At 35.5% G+C, this 16,709-nt stretch overlaps 1 protein-coding gene across 1 annotated transcript in view; it reads right to left on the minus strand.

Annotated features, from left to right (window-relative positions):
- LOC121905492 overlaps positions 1 to 16,709 on the minus strand; it is a 344,732-nt gene that overhangs the window by 239,500 nt on the left and 88,523 nt on the right. Inside the window, exons 18-23 of the mRNA XM_042423738.1 lie at positions 6,910 to 7,195; positions 6,152 to 6,199; positions 5,741 to 5,784; positions 5,089 to 5,377; positions 4,667 to 4,710; positions 3,865 to 4,150 (exon numbers count right to left, since the gene is read on the minus strand). Coding sequence (XP_042279672.1) covers positions 3,865 to 4,150; positions 4,667 to 4,710; positions 5,089 to 5,377; positions 5,741 to 5,784; positions 6,152 to 6,199; positions 6,910 to 7,195 — 997 coding nt within the window. The remainder of the gene's footprint in view (positions 1 to 3,864; positions 4,151 to 4,666; positions 4,711 to 5,088; positions 5,378 to 5,740; positions 5,785 to 6,151; positions 6,200 to 6,909; positions 7,196 to 16,709) is intronic.

A 16,709-nucleotide genomic window follows, 5' to 3' on the forward strand; every position in this document is an offset into this window, starting at 1 on the left:
GATACCACATAGCCTTGGTTATGTAACATTAGCAACTGAAGACTTCTGTCACTTTACATTATTTAACATTTGTGAGCTGTTAAATTTGTTTTCCACTCAGAAAGTGTAAGCTAGCAAGCTAGACTAACTAACTTCTACTCAAAGTAGAAGATAGCCTAGCTCTCTAAAGTTAGATTCCTACCAGATGTCAGATGTCAGAGAAGTGTTGATTAAATTAATGATTTGTTGCCCCCTGCCTACTACTTTTCTCACACTTTACATTGGTGATTAAATGAAGTTTGCACTCAAGCAGATTTACTGTACGTTTTTAAAATAAATTATTAGATATATTCATTAGACACATGTGATTGTGTAATGTGACAGTTTTTGTCTTCTTTGTTTTACCTTTGGGTCTTGAGCTGGTGTCTGATAGCCTCTGAACCAGATCAGATCTGTTTGATAGCCTCTGAACCAGATCAGATCTGTTTATTTTCTTGAAAATCTTCTTCATCAGATTCACAGACTGTTGACCACAGTTCTGTAACATCAGATCCACTATGGCTTCTCTGTCTGCTGTGTAACTCAACATCAGTGAGATGTCTGGGAGGTCCTCCTGGAAGACAGTCAACTGCAGGACCTCTTTGAATTTCTTTAACTCCTGATAACTCAAATCATTCAGGGTTTCCAAAAGCATCTCTTTAACAGCTGCCATTGTTGCTACCTGGAATAATCAAAACATTAATGAGACATACAGTATATTTAATCCATTAGAAAAATGGATAATAAAATAGTTTTCCAATTGCATCTCATGAATGTTAGTGTAGATGTGGGTGTTATATGTTTATCTGTGAGATCACTGTCAAAGCGGAAGAAGAAACTCAGGAAAAATATACATGTTGACATTTCCTCATCTAATCCTCAGTGTTAAAGATATGAAACATTACTGATTGATAAAACTGCAGCTTGAATACAGCTTCAGTGAAAAATATTCAGCTTAAATCATGAGTTTGGGTTGTATCAGTATTTAAAATGTTCAAGATGAGGATCATTCTCAACCTTCAACTATTGAATAAAAGCTGTGTTGTATTGAGTCAGATGTGACATTGCTCACTTTCTGGATCCGTGTAGAGAGCTGTTCATCCACATAATGTTTCTCTGAGGAGAAAAGAAATAAAAAATGACAAATGAGTGATTGATTGAACAACCAACTAGAAACGCTTTGTTTTTACAAATTATTTACAAAATGATACTTAAACCTCAACATTGATGCAGACATTATCACTTATATGTTTCCCCTTGTCCCACAATATTGAAACATTTTTTTATCTTCCTCGTCTTACTTTTGGGTCCTGAGCTGCAGTCTGACAGCCTCTGCACCAGACCAGGCCTGTTCATGTCCTTTAAAACCTTCTTCATCATCTCCACAGACTGTTGGCCGTACTCCTGCACAATAATTAACACTATGTCCTGCATGTCTGTTATCTTCAGCAGCCTCCAATTGATGTCAAAATGCTGTCTTGTGAGCCTCAAGTGATCCTGGAGGACTTGCTTGAAGTTCTTGAGCTTCCTTTTACTCAAACCAGCCAGTGTTTCCAAAAGCAGCTCTATAACAGACGTCATTGTTTCTACCTGGTAAATACAAAGAAAATGTTCATTGGGCAAATGTACAATCTCTCAGCTGGGATGATTACAGATTTTTCTGTTTACATCTCATTAGTGTGTGTCTTTTTATAAATGTGGATATATACAGTTTACATTTCACCAGTGGTAGAGGTAACACTGATTTTTAACATTATTAGTTAACATTCTTGCTTCAGTCCTCACGTGTACATGATGCAACCTGAATATAGCTTCAGTTCTGAGAGAACCAGCTGGTGAAAATCAGGAATTTGTTTGTATCATCATTTATAATGTTGAACATGTTTTTTTCCTGCATCTGTTGAATGAAAGTTGTATCTGTAAAGTCAGACAGATGTGACATTACTCACTTTCTGGATCAGTGCAGGCCACTGTTCATCCACAGAGTGTTTCCCTGAAGAGAAGAAAATAAAACAAGACTCATGAATGCCTGGTTTACCATCAGGCGATATAATCAGACACTATCAGACTATTTTGCTTTTAAAATAAATCTAATATTAAGGATTAATTGCAAAAGGAGAGGAAAATCTGCTCAATAGTAACATCCTAAAAATCAATTTCCAGTTTCACCTGATGAACACTTATCAACATGACGTCACATTTGTTATTAAACTCAGTGTTAAAGCTTCACATAATGAAATGTAGATTAAAATAACTACAGAGCTTTGAGGAAAGGATTCAAATAATATTTGTAATTTTGTTATTAGTGTTTCAAATGTCTTATGGTACCTACCTCCCTCTGTGGTTTTTACACCAGATGCTTCAACTGATGATCCTGCAGCTGAAACACATTTAATGAACATTGTAATTACATAATAAAAACATTGTGTGTAACCTTTATGTGTACTTGTCCTCAGTATAATACTCTGACTCCCAAGTATAATAAAAAGCCTTTAACACTTCATGACTGAGACCAATGTGGTTTGAGAAAACACTCAGTCAGGGTGTTAAAATAAAATACACAGACACTGCACACATCACATGACACAGATGGATTACAGGTGTGTGGATGGAAGACAGGAGGCCTTGGTTACAACATATTCAAGTGAAATGATGTAGACAACATTAGCCAAGTTCCTATCTGACCATATACAACATAAGACTGGTTATAATGAGCTCTAACATTTCCCTCTGAAGTGATCTTTGTCTTATAATTTTGTATGTACAAGTAAATTGAATTAGTTCATTTAACCACTTCAAAAATGAAATGAAGTACCAGAGAAGTCAGACCCTACCTCTCCCTAGAGGATGCTAAGAAACTGATTCATGCCTTTGTACTCTGACACTTAGATTATTGCAACGCATGTTATACTGGTTTGCCAAAAAAAAAAAAAAAACAAGAACTCGTCCAAAACTCAGCAGCAAGAATTCTAACCAAAACCAGTAAAAGAGTCACATTATTCCTGTTTTAGCATCTTTGCACTGGCTCCCAGTAATGTTAAGGATAGACTTTAAAATTCTTTTACTTGTTTTTAAAGCTCTGAATGGGCTAGCACCTTCCTACCTGTCAGATTGCCTATTGGAGTATGCTCCAAATCATTCCCTCAGATCGCATGATGCCGGTCTGCTGAGGGTGCTACTGACAAACAACAAGAGGTATGGTGATACTGCCTTCAGTAGTGATGCACCGAGGATTTGGAACAAGCTCCCTCCTCATATTAGACAAGCAACCTCAATTGGCAGTTTTAAGAAGCAGCTCAAAACCTACTTCTATGATCTTGCTTTTAATTGATTTTGTTTTACATCTATGATTTTATATTTTTTATGTATCCCCCGTTTTTAATGTATATATGTATGCGTATGTGTGTATGTGTATATACATAAATATATATACATGTATATATATGTATATATATGTATATATGTGTATATATATATATGTGTGTGTGTGTATGTGTGTCTGTGTGTGTGTGTCTGTGTGTAGGCATGTATGTATGTATATTTCTCTTGTAAAGCACTTTGAGCTGCATTTTATGTCATGAAAGGTGCTCTATAAATAAAGTTTATTATTATTATTATTATTATTATTATTATTATTATTATTATTATTATTACCAACTAACTTTGTGAAACTTATATTGTTTTTGTTGAGATTGTGTCAGGGAGGTGTTGATTTAAATCTATATTTCTGCTGTCATGGTGGACTATATGTTGTTGCTCCATTGCTTTATCTAATATTTTGTACTCCTGCAGATTTATTAATTATTATAAATTAATGTGACATGACAGTTGTCTTATTTATCTCACCTTTGGGTCCTGAGCTGGTCTCTGACAGCCTCTGCACCAGATCAGTCCTCTTCATTTCCATGAAAACCTCCCTGATCACCTCCACAGACTGTTGGCCACACCTCTCCACCACCAGATCCACAACTTCTGTCCTGTCTGCTGGCTCCAGTTGGATCCATGGGATGCATGGAAGGCCCTTCTTGAAGTGAGTGAACTGCAGGAGCCACTTAAGTGTCATTAGCTCCCGATCACTCAAATCATTCAGTGTTTCTAAAAGCAGCTCTCTCACAGCCCCCATTGTTGCTACCTGGAAAATTCAAAGAGTATGTTCAAAGAGAAAATATGTTATTTCTCCACTGGGAATATTAAAGATTTATCTCTTTGCATCTACAGTATCAATGTAATTATTTTAGACATTTGGATGTTTTAAGAAATGTTTTTTCTACAAGATCACCTGAACTACTGATACATGTGGTAATTATGATTTGTCTTGTTTTATATTCTTTAATATCTGTAAACTTGAGTTTTTTTTTAATTTTAATTCCAGGCTGTAACTCTGGCAAACACACTGTGCTGTCAAAAACTGAAATGAGCCACCTGATCTTAACATCACATGTTCTTGATGAACTGTGAAAAAGGTGGCAGCACAAGTCAGGAACTGTTTTCTCAGTTTCATCTTCTGCATTTTGTCTCACAATTCTGTGAGAAACTGAGTTTAGTTTCATTAATCACCACTAATGTGATGATAAATATGATTTTAAACTTGCATCTTATTGAATTAAAGCTGTACTGCATGAGGTCAGGTTGATGTGACATTGCTCACTTTGTGGATCAGTGCAGACAAGTGTTCATCCACAGAGTATTTTTCTGAGGAGGAAGGAAAGAAATAAAAGAAAGTGATCAACATCAGGCTATATTGTTCTTTAAAATATTAGAATACAAAGGGTTCAACACAAAATAAAACTGAAGCCTCCTCAACAGTAAAAAATATACATATAATATATGTGATACATATAATTCATCACTGATATTCTCTCCCTGTCCCACAATATCTTTTCATATTTCATATTAGCAATAAAATATATTTTGTACACCAGCTGATATTGTCTTCATCTCTCTACATTACAAATAATAATATTTATAAGTATGAAGAAAAACACCTTATATCATAGCTTATAAACTTATGCGACACATGTTTTGTTCCAGTTTTATGATTTGAATATGTTTTTGTCTTTATTGTCTTACTTTTGGGTCCTGAGCTGCTGTCTGACAGCCTCTGCACCATATCTCTCTTGTTCATCTTATTTAAAATGTCCTTGGTCTTCTTCACAGACTGTTGGCCAAAGGTCTGAACCATAATAAACACTGTGTCCTGCATGTCTGTCATCGTGGGCAGCATCCATGAGATCTCTAAGTAGGGTTTATAGAGGTAACTTTGTCTCAGGAGTAATTTCTTGAAGTCCTTGAGCTCCCTGTTACTCAAACCAGCCAGTGTTTCCAAAAGCAGCCCTATAACAGACGTCATTGTTTCTACCTGGTAAATACAAAGAAAATGTTCATTGGGTAAATGTACAATCTCTCAGCTGGGATGATTACAGATTTTTCTGTTTACATCTCATTAGTGTGTGTCTTTTTATAAATGTGGATATATACAGTTTACATTCCACCAGTGGTAGAGGTAACACTAATTTTTAATATCATTAGTTAACAACATTCTTGCTTCAGACCTCATGTGTACATGATGCAACCTGAATGTAGCTTCAGTTCTGAGAGAACCAGCTGGTGAAAATCAGGAATTTGATTTGTATCATCATTTATAATGGTGAACATATTTTTTTCCTGCATCTGTTGAATGAAAGTTGTATCTGTAAAGTCAGACAGATGTGACATTACTCACTCTCTGGATCAGTGCAGGCCACTGTTCATCCACAGAGTGTTTCTCTGAAGAGAAGGAAATAAAACGAGACTCATGAATGCCTGGTTTACCATCAGGTGATATAATCAGACACTATCAGACTATCTTGTCTTAAATTAATTCTAATATTAAGGATTAATCGCAGAAGGAACAGAAAATTTGCTCAATAGTAACATCCTAAAAATCAATTACCACTTTCACCTGTTGAACACTTATTAACATGACGTCACATTTGTTATTAAACTCAGTGTTAAAGCTTCACATAATGAAATGTAGATTAAAATAACTACAGAGCTTTGAGGAAAGGATTCAAATCTGTCATCTTTACTCCTAGTTAAAGGAATAATATTTGTAATTTTATTATTAGTGTTTCAAATGTCTTATGGTACCTACCTCCCTCTGTGGTTTTTACACCAAACACTTCAACTGATGATCCTGCAGCTGAAACACATTTAATGAAAATTGTGATTACATAATAAAAACATTGTGTGTAACCTTTATGTGTACTTGTCCTCAGTATAATACTCTGACTCCCCAGTATAATAAAAAGCCTTTAACACTTCATGGCTGAGACCAATAAAGTTTGAGAAAACACTCAGTCAGGGTGTTAAAATAAAATACACAGACACTGTACACGTCACATGACACAGATGGATTACAGGTGTGTGGATGGAAGACAGGAGGAGGCCTTGGTTACAGAAATCACAGAGGGGATGAATGAGAATGAGTGTCCATAGTGGAGCCAAGTCAAATCGTAGCTATACAAAAATACAACACAACATATTCAAGTGAAATGATGTAGACAACATTAGCCAAGTTCCTATCTGACCATATACAACACAAGACTGGTAATAATGAGCTCTAACATTTCCCTCTGAAGTGATCTTTGTCTTAATTTTTTGTATGTACAAGTAAATTGAATTAGTTCAATTAACCACTTCAAATATGAAATGAAATACCAACTAACTTTGTGAAACTTATATTGTTTTTGTTGAGATTGTGTCAGGGAGGTGTTGATTAAAATCTATATTTCTGCTGTCATGGTGGACTATATGTTGTTGCTCCATTGCTTTATCTAATATTTTGTACTCCTGCAGATTTATTAATTATTATAAATTAATGTGACATGACAGTTATCTTCTTTATCTCACCTTTGAGTCCTGAGATAGTCTCTGACAGCCTCTGCACCAGATCAGTCCTCTTCATTTCCACGAAAACTTCCCTGATCACCTCCACAGACTGTTGGCCACACCTCTCCACCACCAGATCCACAACTTCTGTCCTGTCTGCCAGGCCGAGTATGATCCATGAGATGAATGGAAGGCCCTTCTTGAAGTAAACGAACTGCAGGAGCCACGTAAGTGTCTTTAGCTCCTGATCACTCAAATCATTCAGTGTTTTTAAAAGCAGCTCTCTCACAGCCGTCTTTGTTGCTACCTGGAAAATTCAAAGAGTATGTTCAAAGAGAAAATATGTTATTTCTTCCATGGGAAACTTAAAGATTTATTTCTACAGTATCAATGTCATTATTTTAGACATTTGGATGTTTTAAATATGTTTTTCTACAAGATCACCTGAACTACTGATACATCTGGTAATTATGATTTGTCTTACTTTATATTCTTTAATATCTGTAAATTTGTTTATGTTTTTTATTTTAATTCCAGGCTGTAACTCTGGCAAACACACTGTGCTGTCAAACACTGAAATGAGCCACCTGATCTTAACATCACATGTTCTTGATGAACTATAAAAAAGGTGGCAGCACAAGTCAGAAACTGTTTTCTCAGTTTCATCTTCTGCATTTTGTCTCACAATTCTGTGAGAAACTGAGTTTAGTTTCATTAATCACCACTTATGTGATGATAAATATGATTTTAAACTTGCATCTTATTGAATTAAAGCTGTACTGCATGAGGTCAGGTTGATGTGACATTACTCACACAACACAAATTCTTAACATTATTAGTGAATAACGTTCTTGCTTAAGACCTCATGTAAAAATAGCTTCAGTTCTGTGAGAGAACTATTTATGTGAGGGAAAATTTGTTTGTATCATCAATTATAATGTTCAAGATGAAGATGATTGTCAATCTTCATCTACTGCTGTGTAAAGTCAGACTGATGTGACATTACTCACTCTCTGAATCAGTGTAGGACGATGTTCCAAATGTTTCTCTGAGGAGAAAATAAATATCAAAATACTTATTAGAAATGTATTTAACATCAGTTATAATACCAAGGGTTTCATTCCACTAACCCTCCTTAACAGTGAAATAATAATAATGTGCAGAGCTACTTGAAGATTTTCCAACAATGATGAATAGTTTTGGATATATTTGTTATTTATACTGTTTATGCCCAAACTTACAAAATATTGTACCCTAGCTAATGTACTTTATCTTTACGTAATAAACTATAAAACTTATGAGACACATGTGACTGCATTGTGTGCAAGTTTAATGTTTTTCATGTTTTTGTCTGCTTTGTCTTACCTTTAGTTCTTGAGCTGATATCTGGCAACCTCTGCACCAGATCAGTCCTGTTCATCTCCTTTAAAACCTTTTTGGTCACCTCCACACACTCTCGGCTGTTCGTCTCCACCATCAGCTCCACAGTTTCCTGCATGTCTGCCACATCCAGTCGGCTCCTTGAGATGAGCGGGAAATCTTTCTCCAATTCAATGAGCGACTTGAATTTCTCAAACTCCTCAGAGCTCAAATCATTCAATATTTCAATAAGCAGCTTCTTATCCATCATTGCGTCTACCTGGAAAATGAAAAAGATAAATCATACAGTATTATGCAGGACAGGATGTGAAGTGTTTGTTTGCTCGACTACCATGAATACCATGACTGACGACCTCCAGTAGAGTTTCATAGAATGTATGTAATAATGTTTTATATGATGGATGGATGTAGATTTTCATTTAAAGAGGTCCAAGAATTGATCCTTGCAATGACATTAATGTGTACATGTATTTAATAGGATCCCTTAAATTTTCCATTAAAGGAACAGAGTAACACTGTGACTCTAATTAATCTACCTTTAATTTCTCCACCAACAATCTATAATGTTGCTCCAAACACTTGTAGTTTCTCCACAGCATAGCTAAAAACACTATTTCCATGTTACACTATCACTGTCTCATAGCTCCACCAGAAGAAACATACTTTGTGATTTATTTGCACAGCAATGATTGTTTGGAAAATACTGATTATATGGATGAACAGTAGATAAATGAGTTATGCAGCAGGAGTGGTTTGAGAAGTGTCTGTGGTTGTTTTGATGTTTTCTTGCAGTGATTCTGGATCAATATTGGAATCCACTGTAACTTCTGTGAATCTGAGTACAGCTGCTGTCATCTACAAAAGGAGCAAACTATAAACTTTTCAAAGCCAAATTTTAGGCCCACAGGGGGCGAGTAAATATTGATTTTCAGTGGGGTATTCCTGTGAGGATTTCAGAAACATTTCAAAAGCAAGAAAAGTGTAATCAAATGATATATTGGGCTCATATTCAAAGTATTGTGTTTATAAACTATATACTGTACATTATATTCACTTAATTAGATTCTCAATTGTATTTACCCATTGAGTCTCAAAAATGAAACAGTGATTATCTGAAAGCACAAACTAAGCTATCCACACTTACATTATACTGCTTTAGATGACTAAGGATTTACTCACTTGCACTGTATCCATGACTTTCACATCCATCACAGTCTCGCTCTCCATTCTCTTGAGGTCATCAATAAGATGTGGCTCATTTCTCTCCAGGATTTTGTAGAAGATCTGTTTTCCTCTAACTCCACTGGATTCCAAGGGGCCACTAAGGAGTGCCCTCATAGTCTCCTGAGAGTCATGATTAGCCCTGATTTTATCATAATTTACTTGATTTATAATATCACATTCGAGGAGTTCTTCCAAAATTGGTGCAATGTTGGTCACTCTCCGGATTAGCTCGACTCGATGTTTATCCACAAAAAGCTCTGAGTAGAGAAAGAAACATGACACAACGTTGACAGATTTAAGATATTATGAGGCTATAGTCAGCGTATATCAGAACACAGATGAAGAATGTTTCATATGAAGTGTAGCAAACTAAAATGCATACAGTGTTGAAATGGTGGATTTCAAAAACGCTTTATAACCTGTTCAAAATATCCTTCCACAGTTCAACTATTAGTTGTCAGATTCTGGTTTTACGTTTAGCTTGTTGTAGACAATCTGAACTCAGTGAGTAACATTTAGTGAGATCACTGCGTACATAATAACTGTGTACTTACCTTCCTCCATCCTATTTTTATCAGTTGCTGCTGCTGAGGGTCATGAAGCTGGAAAACATTTTAAGAAAAAATGAATGTTGCAGAACAATATATTGTTCTTAGATTTTATGCATACCTCTGTTGTCCATTATGCATTTAAACAAAATGTTTATTTCTTTCATGATCACAGCACCAAGAAGAAAAAATAAATTATAACAGGTTTACTCTACACAGTTACTCAGTTACTCATACTCTCAATCTCCAAATGTTTCGCTCAATAAAAAACAATCCCTGAAAATATTTCCACAAATTAATAGATCATTCTCTCTTTAGAGAAATAACATTTCTCACAGATGTATCATAACATAATGGACCCCGGGTACAATTTTCAGATACATCCCCCCTCTGTTTCCACTCATTTCCTGTAATCTCTCAATTTTAATCTCTGATAAGGGCATAAAAATATTCCAGATGTATTTGTTTGTAGAGCTGCAATGATTAGTTGATTAATTGATCAGTTGCCAAGTATTTTGATAATCAATTAGTTATTTTGAGTCATTCTTGAGAAGAAAATTTCCAAATTCTCTGATTCCAGATTTTTTGGTTCCTTTAGTCCTTTTAGGACAGTAAACTAAATATCTTTGGGTTGTGGACTGTTATTCAGGACATAAGAAGACATTGATCACAACAGTGATCAACTTTTTTTTTCTTTTTTTTTTTTTGCCATTTTCTGACATTTTATGGAACCAACTACTAATTGATTACTGCCAACTATTATGATAATTGATTAATCATTTTGAGTGTTTTTTTTAAAGAAAAAATACTAAAATTATCTCATTTCAGCTTCTTAAATGTGAATATTTTCTGATTTCTTTGGTCTTCTATGATAGTAAAATGAATTTCTTTAGGTTGTGGACTGTTGCTTTCGGAAGCAGTGATCAACACACACACACACACACACACACACACACTGACACACACACACACACACACACACACACACACACACACACACACACACACTCGCTTAACTTTCACGTTTCATCAACTGTCCAGTAGCAAACAACTCACATTAACAAAGTGTTAACTAAAGTTTTATTGTACCATTGAACCAAATTTCACACACAAACACAACTCTGCAGAGGAAGCAGGACGATGAAAGTGAAAGTTAAAAAGAAGCAGTACCGTTTGAAAACATTGTAACCTACCGTTATAAAAACAGCTTGTCGTTCCAGCCGTTGAGACGTGAAATCTTCCTTTTTTTCTCTAAATTAATTGCGGCAAATCCTTCATTGTTGTGTCCATGAACGAGATTTACTGTGATCCATTTGCTGCTGTCTGTGACGTGCCCCGATGAGTTTATAATTTACATACAGGAAATGTCTAACTGGCCGCGGGGCCGCGCATGCATCCAACGAAAGTGGAGCGACATTACTACGCTTTGATTCCACCTAAATAAATGAAAAATAGCAACATGTGGATTGTCTAACTTTTAGTATACACGTCTCATCTCTCAAAATAAATGCTTTTATTCTTCTGTTTTTGTTATTAAACTTCGTATTATTCATTGCACTAGACTGAGATTGTCTAAAAACCAAGGCAATCATATCTTTTTTCCTCCTATAATTTGACAAAGTTATGATGTACTACGAAGTCGATTACATCCTATGTTCCTGTTTGGAAACCAGATCCAAATGCGCTGTGATTCAACCTTTTGTAATGAATTTGTTCTTTCAAATACACGTTCAATACTGTAAAAGAAAGATCAATAATCATTTTTAACACATTGCTCGCCTCAATTACACATAGTCTACTTTACTCGAAATGTACATCAAACTGAATGCAGCATTGTAAATGTAGAAGGGTTAGTCTCGCATTCACCTCACTTTTACCTGCCTAGCCCCGCGTAGTCACTTTTACCTGGCTGGTCTCGGCCACTTATGTCACTTCCCCTTGTTAGTATGTTACTTTCCATATAAGGGAAACGCCAACAGCGCAATCAGGTCCCATTCAATAACCATCCGGGCACATTAGTTAGAATGTATTAGTTAGATAACCTAAACGCTGGTAAACACTGATTGTGTTTACATGCATGTTAGTGTGCTGGTAATGATCCTTCATTTGAGTGTAAAATCTTACCAAGCTTTGGTAGGAGGATAAAATATATATATTTATCTTTTTTTTTTTTTGTCCTTGTCTGTAGATGTCTTTGATTTATGAGAATTTCACCACAGTTTTCTCAACCTCATTTGAAAATGTGAAAAAGAAGGGGAAAAAATCTGGTGCACGCTGGCACAAAGTCTAACTTCCCTCCCTTTCTCTTTATATTTCTTTCACAGAAACTAAAGCTCAGATATGAAAGTAGAAACCCAAATTTCTTCAAAGTGTTCGTTAAAAATCCAGACAGAAACTTTCAGCTCAAGCTTGCATTAGAAAATGAGCTTCAACCTAACCTCAGTGGGACCTACCTGGTTATATAAAGGTTAAATAAAAATAAAATAAAAATAATGCATACTGACAAACATGATGATTAAGCAGCTGAGGAGGAGCTATGTCTGGGACATACTGCAGGTCATATCACTGAAAAACCAAAGTTGGCTTGACAGAAACATTACTGAGACAGTTCTTTAACCTGTTTAATATTCAATTTTTTAATTAATTGTTTTGTTTTTTTTTTTTAATTTGCCATGCTCTTGTGGTTTATTTGATATAAACATACATTACTCCAGAATGCATTGTGCAATTACAACCAAATCTAAACTGAAGTTTTTTGAGTGATCCTACAAAATGTTGTGGAATTTCACTTCTATGCGGTGCTACAACACGATACATTTGAATGACTATAACTCAGAGGTGATGTAAAGACTCAGGAAAAATCCAAAAGCTCGACTGTGACCAGGTATGTAAAATAAAAAGTTTAAACACAACCAAGAGTTAAACCAGGCAGGCGGAGATGAGGCAAAGTTATCCAAAAGGTGATCAGGCTGCAGGAGGAGGAGTCCAAGAGGCAGGAAGAGAAAATGGCTGGAACTCTAAGGCAGAAACGAAATAGATGATCTGGCCGGGAAAGAATGGAAGTGGGCCCGTATACACTCACGGAGCACTGTTGTCTGTTTGGCTTCACAGCAGGTACACAGAATTCAGAAAAAAAGGCAAAATATGTCAAAACACCCACAGAAACCAACCATTCCTGACAATGATGAATATGCTCCAAACAATTCTCACTTTGCCAAATTGCCAATTGATAAATTTAAACAATTTTAAAATGCATTAGTTAGATAACCTAACTGCTGTTACACACTGACTATGTCTATATGCACATTAGGGTTATATGTTGCGCATGTACACAACATATTCTGTTTTCAGAAATCTGGCCTTATCGCTGTTTTGAGAAACCTGGATATGCGACCTGGAGTACTCCAATAAAAGGATAGTGTGGCATGTAAACACCTTATTCAGGTTTCTGAACATGTTCTGTTGGAAGAGAAATGAGTGGCTGAGATGTTCAGGAGTCAAGACACAACTGGACACAGATAATCAGAAACCTGGATACTGTTGGAATCATGTAAACAGGGATATGAGTAACCAGGTTTCTCATGTTCTATGAAAACGTCATATCCTGAATATGATCAAAACCAGGATCCTAGTGTGCATGTAAACGCACATGAGCATGTGCATTTTTTTAAGAAAATGATGAAAGGGACTATAACGACTGGATTAACCATTAAATCTCAACATGTCTTTGTGGTGTTTGTTGAGTTAGAGGCCTTCACGGGTCCACTCAGTTCTCAGGAACCGAGAGACCGGGTCAAGTTTTCCACTGGTCTGTTTTGGATCATGAAGACCTCCAGTTTGAATGTAAATTAATTAACGTGTTTATTCAGCAGTTCTTCCAGAAACTGATGTCACCAGATATTAATCTAAATCAACGGGTCATTTTTAACCCCCCTGCCCTCAGGAAAGCACTTTGTGGACAAACACCAGTGTGATCTGATCAAGAGAGTGAGCAATATAGGCCCAATTTTAGATAATCTCCTGAACAAAGGTGTAATCCAACAAGGATATTATGATACAATCAGGAAAATCTCAACCACTGAGGAGAAGATGAGGGAACTCTACAGTGGTCCCCTGAAAGCAAGTGGAGATGAAGGCAAAGACATCTTCTACAAACTCCTTGAGGGGAAGGAGCCATATCTTGTCGATGATCTCAAGAGGAAAGAGTCTTAAAAACTGTGACATGGTGAGATTAGCTTTTTTGACCAAACATAGACACTGGCTACCTGAACCTGATATTATTACACATTAACAGAACAACCAAATAACCTACATTTATGGAAAATTTTCATCAAAGTGCTGATATTTAAATTTGGCTTTCTTCATTCTGTGAATGAAAAAATCAAATGAACTTGTCAAATGAAAAAGTACTGTTAAATAAAGTTGCTCAAACATTTTATCTAAAGAAAAAGAAGAATTGAAAGGGAGCAAATACATTATATATCAAGTTACAAAATGATACAATTTGTGTAATTTCGGATGTAAAATTTGGTATAGCTTAGGTATTTTTAGGCAAACTGAAATAAGACAGTCTGTGTCTGAAGTGACTCTTTTTACAACATAACACACTATATTTACACTCTGCCATTTTATTTGAGCGTCTGAATTCTGAGTGTGTACATGCCGAAGAAACCGAAAACTGTTTTATATACGTTTTCATTGTCATCATACATTTTTAAGTCTATACTTTTTTCATGATCACAGTTCAAAGTTCCTTCTTAAGTGACCTTTGATATCAAATGAATGATGTTGATGTTTAAATTAGAAAAAAAACTAAACCAATATTAACACACAAAATTTAATTCAACAATTGATCTGCCAGTTTTGTCATCATCATCCTCTCCCTCTTCTTGCATCACATATATATCTCTTTCTTCTCTGATGGTATATTTTCAGGTTCTATATCTTCTCTCTTCTTTCTATTTATGGTGTGTATGTTTTATGACAGAATGACACATATTCATGATACTGAGGAAACAGGAACCTCCACTGCTTCTTTTTAGTACTTCTTTAAATGTTTCATACTGAACACTTTCCAGTATAAAACATTTATTTGTGTAGTTTACAACATTTACACTTTGTAATGTGTTTATTTTCAACATATAGCACTACTTACATACAGTTAAATATTTAAGTTTAAAAGTTAAAAATGTATTCAGCATCGTCTTCATCACCACAGAGCTGATGCTAAGAAGCTCTTAATGGTGTGCACTTGCTCTTTATTGCTTGGGATGTAAAATTTAAGAGAGTTTGTAGAAAACACTCTTAACTTCTATGATTGATCGTTATCAGGAAGCGAGGACCTGGTTTGGCTGGCAGTGTAGCAGCAAAGACTCCTCACTGGCACCAACTAGTGTTTCCTTACAAGTCTGTCAAATGCAGAACTGGTTTTAAGGTTTTTAGTTGCATTACATGGACTGGCACCAGTTATCTCTCTGAACTCCTCAGACACAATTCAACCTCCAGGCCTCAACAGTTGAGGCACATTTCAAATGTATTTTATAGTCAGTAACTTTTACTTGAATTTTACAAGCAACAGGCTGATATCTTTCTTTGTTTTTATAATGAAATATAGAAGAAAATAGAGCACAGTTTTATTTTTCACTAACTGTAAGTCCTAGCAGCTGAACTTCACAAGACAAAGCTCCAAGCCAAGCGTGATATATTTAAAATTCAAATGTAAATGACAGTTTAGGTTTTAACTTTGCAGTTTACTTTTAACCTGCAGAAGTCTGCACATACAGAGCAGAGAAGGTGTTTTCCATTCCTGCCTCCAGACTGTCAAACAGTTTATATCCAAAGGTCTTATATTCACCTTTTATTTCATCTTTTTTATTCTATACAAATATAACATTGACTATGCATTTTGTACATTGTGTGTTTTTATTTAAGCATTTGTTTTTGAATAAATTGTCTTGATATGATACATTCTCATGTATCTATTCTGGTGTAACTTAAAACTCACTTATCTGGCAACATTATTCGAGTAATTGTAGTCAGATTTTTAATTGCTGCCAATAAACAAAAACTTCAGGACTTTAAGCAGCGTTCTTAAAAATTTGTTGATTGCTTTGGATTTAGACGTATCATGAGCCCTACTGCTCCTGAATCTGACTTTGTGTACGATGCTGTTGACCACCACAAGTTCACAAATCATGAAAAGAGTTAAGCGACTTTATCTTGTTTTAGTTGGATGTGTGGACTAGAGGTGGAGTTCATTTTCCCCTTTACCTCCAAACAGCTGATCATACAAAATCAAACTTTTCATTTTTCTACATATAGACCGGCATTTAAACAAGAAAGCAGATAAATTTGAGGTTTGAAACTGCAAGGAAAATGCTGAGCATGTACTGATGGGATGTAAAATATTCATCCTGTCAGTGTAGAAAGAAAAAGGCTTAATTTGTATCTGAAAGTCTGAAGTCAAACACACACACACACACACACACACACACACACTGCAAAACAACCTCTCAGATATCAACACCAAAGCTGTCACATGTGAAACATATGACTCTGATTTCAGCCTCCTCCCATCCGACCTGATACAGATCCTTAATGTGTAAAAATCTAAAGATAAAGGACCAGACGTCAGGTAGACAAGAACACAAGTCAGTGTTTTCCCTCCTC

Source organism: Thunnus maccoyii, chromosome 10 (assembly GCF_910596095.1).
Source record: "Thunnus maccoyii chromosome 10, fThuMac1.1, whole genome shotgun sequence".
Lineage (NCBI taxonomy): Eukaryota > Metazoa > Chordata > Actinopteri > Scombriformes > Scombridae > Thunnus > Thunnus maccoyii.